The 10,743-nt window shown below is 44.5% G+C and overlaps 1 protein-coding gene across 3 annotated transcripts in view; it reads right to left on the reverse strand.

Moving 5' to 3' along the window:
• The window catches only part of Cnksr3 (CNKSR family member 3), a 94,729-nt gene that overhangs the window by 17,926 nt on the left and 66,060 nt on the right, over positions 1-10,743 (reverse strand). For all 3 annotated transcript variants that reach the window (XM_021174253.1, XM_029482786.1, XM_029482785.1), the window contains exons 5-7: positions 5,527-5,568; positions 3,036-3,155; positions 1,078-1,137 (exon numbers count right to left, since the gene is read on the reverse strand). In XM_021174253.1, the coding sequence (XP_021029912.1) occupies positions 1,078-1,137; positions 3,036-3,155; positions 5,527-5,568 (222 nt within the window). The remainder of the gene's footprint in view (positions 1-1,077; positions 1,138-3,035; positions 3,156-5,526; positions 5,569-10,743) is intronic.

Raw genomic sequence — 10,743 nt, forward strand, 5'->3', positions numbered from 1 at the left:
AATGTCATTTTCTTACCGTAAATCCCTAGAGCTTGTAACAAGCATTCACCAAACCACATGGCACACTTGATCAGAAGGGCTAATGGGAAACTTAATATTAGACACACACTTTCACCACTCTGAGCAGTTGGGGGGGGGGCTGACAAATTTCTCCGTGTACTTTGGAATTATTTCCTCCTCCCTTGATCAGACACATGCTTCTTTTCTGCAAGCACAGGGACGTTGTTGAGATGCCCTTGCGTCATGCCAATGTCATGAAAAGCTACCCATAGTTCAGGGTGCAAGAAAAATCACCACCTAGCTCTGCTTTTTTCACACTCACACTGTTTGAGAGGATAATGAGGAAGCCCCGGGTTGGGGAGATGGTTCGGTGGGCAAAGTGCTTGCTATGCACACCTGAGACCTAACTTCAGATCTCCAGCACCCAGGTTAAAAAGCTAGGCATAGTGGCATGCTCCTATAACCCTAGAGCTATGGAGGCAGAAAGAGGAGAAATCCTGGGCCTTGCTGGCCAGCCAATCAGTGCTCTCCAGGTTCAAGGAAACATCTGCTCAGGTGGTGGGCACCTGAGGAAAACACTTGGTGTGGGCATCTCTCCTCCACACAAATGCACACCCATACACATGAGAGTGCACACACAAACATGTACAGAAACACAAATGGCACGCACTGCACAAAGTACATATTCCCACTAACCCCAATTCTTCTGTGAGTGACTCACAACAACACAGAGACCGTTATTTTTATACTTTTGGGTTCTCACCTCTATGGTGCAAGAGGAATAATTAGCACAGAGTGAAGGCAAAATAAATAAATAATAAGGAAAGAAAACAAAGACACAAAAACTTGACATGGCACTAGAACCAGAGCAATAAAGGGCAATTTAAATAATAAACCGACAACAGCCTGTTAAGCAGCAGCCAATCAGCTGACAGGATAAACACAACCGGCTACTGTCAGCTCTCACATCAGATAGCATCATGCTAACATCGTGCACACACTTAACCCCAAAGCTCAGAGCTCTGTCAAAGGTGTCTAAGCGCACAGGGCTTGTACGCTTCGTGGATGCACACTTACATTTTCTGTGGTTCCAGTAATCACATGCAGTCCGTCATAGGTTGACTTGATGTACATACCCTAGGGAGAAACACCGACATAGGAACTCTACTCCAGCTTTCACGGCGGGCGAGCTGCCCTGAGACATGAACTTTAAAACACTGAACATTGTGCGCCTGTGTAGGCTTCAACTCAATCCAAAGAGGGAAGGGAGGGAGAGAGAGAGAGAGGGAAGAAAGAGAGAGAGGGAAAGAGGGAGAGAAGAAGAGAGAATTTATGTGTGTGTGTGTGTGTGTCTAGAGAAAAAGAGAGAGAGAAGGAGGGAGACAGGGAGAGAGAGAAAGAGAGAGAGAGAAAACACTAAACAACTGAATGTAGATGAGATCAGACAGGTAGATAGGTGACTCTTTGATGTTATAACAAACTTATGTACTGGGCACACAGGATTCTGCCACAGTTCTAGGATGGAGGAATTTTCTCAGACCTGCTCAGGGAGCCAGGCATTACAAACAAGGGCTATTCTTCTCTGACTGTCGCTTTTTCCCAGAGAAACAATGCAGTTGGTCCCATCTGGAATCAGCGGTACTCATGGGACGACTTATTAGAGCCTATTGTAAAGCAGAAGGGGCTTGCAGATGAAGCGTGTGAACCAGGACAACTGGGAGATCGAATCAGTAACCGGCATTGCTCCGTGCTAGGGAAAGCCAGAGGGTGGAAGAATATGCTTTTCCTAAGAGACACCTTTAGGCAAACTTGGACAATACCGTGTTACCAGACAATTATCTCTATGGTCCGACAGCCCAAATATAAATGTTCCTATTGAACTATTATGAGATGAGGGGAGCCCGAGACAGGGGTGGAGGGGAGCACACAGGGAAGACAGTAGTTTTACTCCGCATCTATACTGAACCTGCTCTGTAACCTTCACCCCTCAGTGTCCCCACCATTCTCCCCAAGGCCTTCGATCTGTACTTAAGAGTGCTTCTGCCCACAGAACTGCACATCCCACCCCCAGTCACTGCTGGGGTAGCTCTGTGGTAAGAAAGGACAATTCCGTCTCCTCCCCATCATGCACGGATCTGATCCAATCCTTGGCTACAAATGCCCATCCGGGTATTCCTCCTGGTTTAGACTTAAACTATACTAATCCATCCTTTACTTTGAAAGCCAAGTTACACAGTGTACTAACCACTGAAAAGTTAGGCTTGTTAACAGGGACTTTTTTTCTTCTTTCCTGTTTAAGAGACTGCCTTAAAATTCCCTGCAACAATGTATACATCGGTCACTCTGCTTCCAGCTTTATGCCCATCACTAGCAGCAGCAGTGGCAACAGTAGCTACAGCCACCCCTCATACAAGCTCTACATTCAGCACTAGCCACTTGGCATCAAAGTCCAGAGTCATTCACTCAGCAGGTCTATCTATGAGAAAGCCTACTGTAAGCTCTCTGACGCCAAGGCTCTAAGCTGGCCCATGAGCCTCATGGCTTTCTGTAGCTCTGCAAATAAAACCACCTGGGATTCCTCTGCCTTGTGAGAAGGTGCCTGCAGGCATCCGGAGAGCTGGCTAGTCTATACCCTACACGAGGACGAGGAAAATTTTTGAAATTTTCCCAGGAGTCATTTCCTTCCAGCAGCCTCTCCTCACACCCATCTTAAGTGCTGACAGAGACTTCCAGAATAGATGTTTTGTTCCCACAGACTATCTATCTCTCCTTTGTGGTAACGTTTTATATTCCCTTCCATTGCTAAGGCCTAAAAATGAATCTGTTAAGATGAGAGGGTACAATTTTAAAATTATATTTATTTTTATACTTGAAAGATAACCAACTTAACAAAGTCTAAGGTGGCAAATCCCTAACTATATGACATACCATATCCTATCATGCCACTATTCAGAGCTACAGGAAGAACAGGAAGACACAGTTTAATGCTTTAGTAAATGTCGGTATTCTGTACTGAAAACCAAGAGAATGCTTACCAGGCCTTCCCCGGGTCTAACATTTGGTAAGTGAACTTCCTCCAGGCAGGCACACTGGCTCATAACAGGGTCTGTAGTAGAGCGCATTGTCTTGTCACAGATGCCATTTAAAACCTTGACCTGGAATTGAGGAAGTTCAATCATTAACCAGGTTTATCGAAAGCTCATTTGTAGAGCAAGGCACCTCACGTGTAATCTCTGGCTCTGGCCAGCACTTGCTGTGACAATCCTGCTCAAGGAACACCTGGCACTGGGCCTCTGTGTCCAAGGTCTGCAGGAATGTCACTACAGTTTCAACTTTCTAAAAAGCACGGCTTTTTATGACCACTGTAAAGCACAAGCCAGGAAGGAACCCCACTGGCAGCAGAGAAGTCACCAGCCACCTAACAGCTTATTCATGTAGGGGTCACCCATGCTTTCTTAGATACTAAATATTGACAGGGGGATAAATATTCTACATACTCTAAATCAGTTTTTGTTGTTGTATTGTTTGCAATAAGCTTCAGGTTTTCAGGGCTTGGGAAGGAAATCAAGCAACAAACACATTGCTTCCAGACGTCCTCTCTCCATGCCCGCTTCTCCCATCACTAATATCTATATGGTGTTGCATATTTTTATAACTAATGGACCAATATTTAAATCCATAACTTTAAGTAGTATTCACTTCTGTGGTGCATGTTCCAAATGTTTTGACAAACATCTAATGTTTTACATCCTTTACTAAAGCATTCAGTTGTGTAATTCCATTGCCATCAGTGTCTCCCCCATGCTCAACATAATAATCCATTTTATTCTTCCTTGCCCTTGACTTCTGGTCAGCATTTGTCTTTCCACTGTCTTTATGGCTTTGCTTTCTCTAGACTATCAACCAGCTGGAATGAAATAGCATGCAGCTTTTCCTCATTGGTTTATTTCAACTAGCAGGATACATCCAAGTTTTCTCTGTATCTTTTCACGATTCGAAAGCTCATGTCTTTTTATTGTCGAGTAATATTCTATGTTGCAGAATTACCCTATGTGTTTATCCATTTACCTATAACAAGTCAGCTTGTGTGCCTCCACTATGGGGCAATTAGGAATACAGCTGCTATAAACATTATGGCATTCAGGGCAGATTTTTGTTGATATTAATTTTACAACTCCTTTGGGTAAGCACCCAACAGAGAAATGGTAGATCACACAGTTAGAATATGCGTAGTTTTGTAACTAACTGACAAATGGTCCTCTGAATTGCTCCAATTCTTCATCCCTCTAAGAAACAAGTGGCCGCACACCATGTCGTTGCCAGCCCTTGCTGCTGTCAGAGCTGAATCATAGCCACTCATGCAGTAGCATCTCCTGGCTTCAGTCTGTGCTCCCTAATCACAAATGCACGCATTCCGTGTGCTTACTTGCCCTCTCTGTGTCTCCTCTGGGTGGTTTTAAAATCTTCCCCTTCCATCTGTGGCTTGACACCTCCCTGTCTTCAAGATGAGTCTCACGGAGGAGAGCTTGGGGTTTCCATGGACTCCACAAGTCTCATGGAGGAGAGTTTGGGGCTTCGATGGCGTCCACTATTCCTTTTTTGCTGACAGACTCTGCCCTTGTTTTCTATCTAAAAACTCCTCTGAACCTAGATTGCCTTCCATAGTTTGATGTTTTCTTTTTCTTTTATTCGTTTTTGGCTCCATGAGCTCAATGACCCCTGGATATCATGCTATGGAGTGACACTGAAGCTCTGCAGAGACAGGAGAGTACCCACAGGAAGGGGCTGTCCTACAAAGACCACCAGAAGAGTGCCCGGATTCTTGCAATCAGAGCATCCACCCTTCCAAACATCAAATGACCACAAGCATCTGGAAATTCTGAAGCGTGACTCTGCTTTCCAAGGGGGGGGGGGTATCCACAGCATGCCCCTTCTCGCAGTCCTCCAGTTCTGCCTAGCTTCCCTATTTATGGAAAATATATTTATAGCAGTTTCATTGCCAAATTCCTTAACCAAACAGGAGGAGGGTTTTATCAAAAGGGCACAGGCCGCTTGTGTCAAAAGGAGGAAGTGATGATGAATCCTTCCAGAATGTTCTTTACATAGTTATAGGACATGCCCCTCCCCTATCTCAAAGTTCTTGCCAAGGTTTTTCTTTTTACTTGAAATAGTTCTGCAGTGAAGCGCGCACATCATTCTCACCCTGATTTGCAGACTAAGCAGTTGGGGCATAGTTGCACCCTGATGAATTTTCCAGAAGGGAAAAAATACAAAAAATAAAAATAAAAAAAAAAAAAAAAGAAAACAACAATAGTAAAATCAGACACGGCCAATAAGTACAGGAATTTTTATAAGCAGAAGTATCATTAAACAACCTTTACTCTTCCATCTAAATTAAGAGTCAAATCCCAGAAGCCAATGTTTCAAAGTTCATCTTGATATACTTAGCCACAGTGCATGTAATGAATATGATTCTTATCGCCTCTGAAAAATGAGTTGTATAGTAACTTCTAGAAAAAGACTTACCACATTTAAAACGTTATCCTCCATTTCTGCTATGAGGCAATCCTAAAGAAGAAGAAGAAACAATAATTTATGGGGCTAAATACATAATAAAAAAGGAAGATAAGTGTAAGAATAAAAAGCTTTTTAAAAATTGGTTTAGCACAACTGGTCACAACAGGGAGGTGCCTAGCCTCTACTGATGTATCTACAACACAAACCTACACCTCTTAGCCTCAGGGGAAAAATCCAGAAAGAGGGGGCAGAAAGATGTTAAGAGCCACTGGACCAGGATCCCTGCTGCTAAATAATGTTTTCTAGACATGACAGGGAAACAGCCCCCAGGAATCATAACAATATGGTTGTCTGAACAAGACCTACATAATGGCACACTAACTGACAAGACAACACAGACAGGACAAACGTCACCCTCCCCAACTCCCCAAGGAGAAGAGCTACAGGCAATCAGTGGCTGCTGAGGGAGAGAGAAAAGACCTGTTTCTTCCAGGGAAGGCCAGTTGTGAAAGCATATACTTATATGCCGGACTAGGGGGGTTCAGTGGGGTGTGTGTGGGTGTGTATAAGTGTATATGTTTATATGTGTGTGTGTGTGTGTGTGTATGTAGATGGATGTGTGTACAAATGAATGTGTGTATTTATGTATAGATAGATGGGTGGATATTTGTGCATATGTATAGATGGATGTGTGTGTGTATATGTATAGATGGATGTGTGTGTGTATGTGTGTGTATATATATATAGATGGATGTGTGTGTGTATGTGTGTGTATATGTATAGATGGATGTGTGTGTGTGTGTGTATGTGTGTGTATATGTATAGATGGATGTGTGTATATATGTATAGGTGGATGTGTGTGTGTATAGATGGATGTGTGTGTGTGTATATATAGATGGATGTGTGTGTGTGTGTGTGTGTGTATAGATGGATGTGTGTGTGTGTGTATGTATGTATAGATGGATGTGTGTGTGTATGTGTGTGTGTATATGTATAGATGGATGTGTGTGTGTGTGTGTGTATGTGTGTGGTGTGTGAGAAGGAAAGGTCATTAATTTGAGACATAGTAGGGGAGATATGGGCAGGCTTGTATTGGGCAGATGGGGGGATAAAAATGTTGTAAATATAGTAGCAGAGTATAAAATGCTAAGAAATAAAAATAAAATCTTTTGAGAAAGAAGAAAAATTGGGTCCGATCTTTCTAGAAATCACAAGGTTCCTGACATCTCTTGCCACACCAAGTACTGAGCCTGAGCAGTCCTGGCAGGCGTGGATATAGATGTGGGCTCAGAGTGAAAGTGGAGCCGACATTTCTCTTCTCCCAAGGCTCTGGTGTCTTCTAACTGATGGAGCTCACCCAAGGATCCGTCGGACTGATTCTCTAATGTGAACACCTACTTATAAACCAAAAACTACACTGACTCTAGGAACATGCACCTCAGGGGTGAAGTCCTTGCCTGGTGTGCACAAGGCGAGGCCCTGGGTCTAGTCTTGTCACCACACAAAACCAGAGACTTGAAATCTACCTACTGGCCAGTCTGTAGAGTGAAAAATGGCAAATACAAAAATCCTGTCTATGGTTCCCAACATGACCCCAGGCTCAGCCAGCTGTGGGCCAACAAGCCGGGAGTCCTTTAGCTCAAGGCCTGTCTATAAGAATAGCTTTCAAATAAGGCCTTGGGTAAACTCAGCTGCAAAAGTTTATTTTAAGCACTAGTGAGATTAAATCACATACTTCAGTCCTTAAAAGACGAAAAAGTTTAACAAAACATTCATTAAGACGCTGCCAAAAACTGGACTTGAGATATGCTATTGATGACATTAAATAAAGGGATGGAATGTGAAGCATTGTTTTCTCAGCTAAAGAACAAAAGACTCGGAGCCCCGTGCCAGCAGGGTTAGTTGATTATAGGAGTCATCACGGTCCACTCTAGAAGGCATCAAAACGAAACTGCCAACGGGAAACTTCCACAGGTAGCCTTCTAGACCCATCTGCACTGGGGGCTCTCAACCCGAACCGCAGGGTGCACGAAAGGAGATATGAGAAGCCAGTTTCTTCTTGGTTACTTTTTTTTTTTTTGGTTAATTTTTAAAATCAGATTTACTTGTTTTATTATACACGTGAGTGCATTGGATGCACAGATGTCTGTGCCCACCGGGTGTCCTGGTGCCCTTAGAGAGCAGAAGGCGACACTAAATCCCTTGGAACTAGAGTCGTGGATGCCTGTGAGCCAAGATGATGGTAGGAATCACACAGGTGCCCTTAACAGCTAAAGAGTCTCTCTGCGCAGAGAACGGCTTTCCTTAGGGTTTATCTGCACCACTGAGTATAACACCGAACTGAGCTAATCTTGAGAATTCCAGGTGTATGAAAAAATACAAATCAGTTCTGAGTTCATCAGATGATGTTTTTCATTCAGGTAGAAATGTCATGTCTAGGTCATTTTCCCCAACTATAAATCTCGAGGGCAGCTACTGGGTTTTAATCCTGTATGATTTCAGAATCACATTTCCTTGTCTCCTTAGAATTTTAGTTTTCCTTTTACCAGATAAAAGTAGAAGATACAATAACAGCTATTCTACGGATACTCCCAAAACTGATGCTTGCTCTCAAGAAAAGAGCAGTCTAGGGAGAAAAAACAATTTTTAAGAACTTTAGAAATAAACCTTCCCACCAGGGCGACTCTGAGGGAAACCCAAGGTCCATGAGCGACGTTGTAAGCCACGAGCACCTGCAGCTCGGTGGTGTTCTTCTACCTGGGCTTTCGTGCACAGGAAGCAAAGCATCCATTTCCACAGCAGGTCATCCGCTCTCGCCAGAGAGCCGGTGCGTAAGCAGCAACTCTGAACTCCATCCTTTCACAAGGTGTACGATGGCAAACAGAGCCAACAACCTATGTCTGTGCTCTTTATAAATTACAGATGAACAACGCTGGACAGGCTTTCCTGGACACTGTTACCCAGTCAGAGGCCACTGGAGTCAAGGCTGAGGTATGACCTATTGGTTCTGACAACTTGATTCTTTGGAATTCATCAGTCCGACTGGGCTTCCTGCCATGAAGGCCAACAGGCCCAAGTGAGAACCGCAAACTGTCAGGCCAGAGTGTACGAGGACTCACTCACAACTTTCTACCAAGAGCAAGATGGCTTCCCACACCCATTCCTCCACACCCCGAAAGGAAACAGCTGCAGGCATGACCTCACATTATGTGGTGTGGTAATGACGAAAAGGAAGAAAACTTTCCTGAACAAGTCACTACCCCCTCATGAATCACACACTGAAACAGAAGCTTCATGTCAGCCCTGGGTCACCTGGATCCGCAGTCAGGGCCACCCAAGGCAACTAGCAGCTTGCCCCAGGCAGGTCTCCACTGCCCTGTCCTCAGTCTGCCACCTCAGGAATGGTGCAGCCTTTACAGCCTGCCTACTCAACCCTCTGCCTCTCTTTCCTGCCAGTAAATAAGGTGGCACAGTCAGCATCCTAGAAACTGTCGGGAGCTCAACACGACATGCAATTCCCAGTTAGTGATGGTGTCTCCCTTCGCTCCATCCTGCTGTTCCTCTTCTCCCTCAAATACTGCCCCTTTCTATTTCCTCTCAGCCAGGAACTCGGCCCTGTCAGTGCCTCTTTGTTCTTGTACCATTATACTTGAAGTCGTCATGCCATTATAGAGGTGAATCCAATGGGAAATGTAGGTCACAACCCCTTCCTGCCTTTGTTTCCTTCTTCTCATCTTAAACCCTCAAGACTGGGCCTGAAGACTGACCCTTGTGCTCAGTGCTTGGTGTTGACTACAGAAGTAGCCTCGGAAGTGCACAGGAACACACAGAACCATTGCAGGGGGAGAAAAGCAGCAGAGGGCATCCCTCTTCACTACTGCAGGAAGGGATGCAGGGCACATGCTAAGAAAAAGCTGAAAGATAAGGCTGGCATGCAGATGTAAAGAGGAGGGGAAAAGCAGATGTGTCTCTCGTAAGCAGGGGCCTGAGAGGAAGGCTCTGGTGAAACGGGCTCCTGTCACTGAAGAGGAAGATGACTCCCAGTCCTTCATGTCCCCAGGAAAGGACAAAGATCAATTATGAGAAAGGGTGCAGTTTCTGAAACAGTTCATCTTGCAGTGGCCATCACACGGCACTGGAAATGACACTGAACGCATTCACTAAGCTGGTTGCTCTGGTGCATGCATATGTGTATGTGTATGTGTGTGTGTGTGTGTGTGTATACACATACATATGTACACAGGTATATATGATCACTTGAAATTTTTAATTGCCATTTTTCTTCACATCTTAAAAAAAGCCTCCTATGTAGCCCTGGCTGCCTTGACACAAACAATGTAGATTAAGCTGACCTTAATTCACAAAAATCTGCCTGCCTCTGCCTCCCACACACTGGGATTAAATACATCACCACACCTGCCATTTCACGACTTGTTTTTATACTGCCTTTCTTCTTACTCAAAAGTGGGACGGGGAGGGGAACTCTAGATTTTCTACCCAGCCATCTGATAAGGTGAAAGCTAGTGTTCTCATTTCACAGATAAGAAAGTGAAGGCTCGTGACTCTTAAATGACATCTCCAGGGCCCGGGCTGACCTGTGGTGACAGCTGCCTATCTCCCCACTGAAATGCACTTTATAAATCACTCTCCATCATTCACCATGTGCCACAAGGCCCCAGTAAGAAGGACACTGCAGAAGACACAGCCAAACTGGGCCTGTGCCTTGCAGGAGAAAGGGGGCTGGCTACATTTTCGATCATCGGTGCATAGTGATCAATAACTCTCTACTACAAAAAAAATGCTCCAAACTGAGGTCCTGCAACAGGCCCATCCTGCCAGGGGAGTACAACTTCACAGATCAGCCATGTCAATGCCATCTTCTCAGGAAGCTTCCTGCAGCCACAGATGCCATCCATCTTCTCTCTCTCTCCTCAGCTGGCTAACTGCGTGTACCTCACACATTGTGTGTACTGTGTGTAGCCTCATACATTGTATGTACTGTGTGTACCTCACACATTGTGTGTACTGTGTGTACCTCACACATTGTGTGTATTGTGTGTACCTCACACATTGTGTGTACTGTGTGTACCTCACACATTGTGTGTACTGTGTGTAGCCTCATACATTGTATGTACTGTGTGTACCTCACACATTGTGTGTACTGTGTGTAGCCTCATACATTGTGTGTATTGTGTGTACCTCACACATTGTGTGTACTGTGTGTAG

Source organism: Mus caroli, chromosome 10 (genome assembly GCF_900094665.2).
Source record: "Mus caroli chromosome 10, CAROLI_EIJ_v1.1, whole genome shotgun sequence".
Classification (NCBI taxonomy): Eukaryota; Metazoa; Chordata; class Mammalia; order Rodentia; family Muridae; genus Mus; species Mus caroli.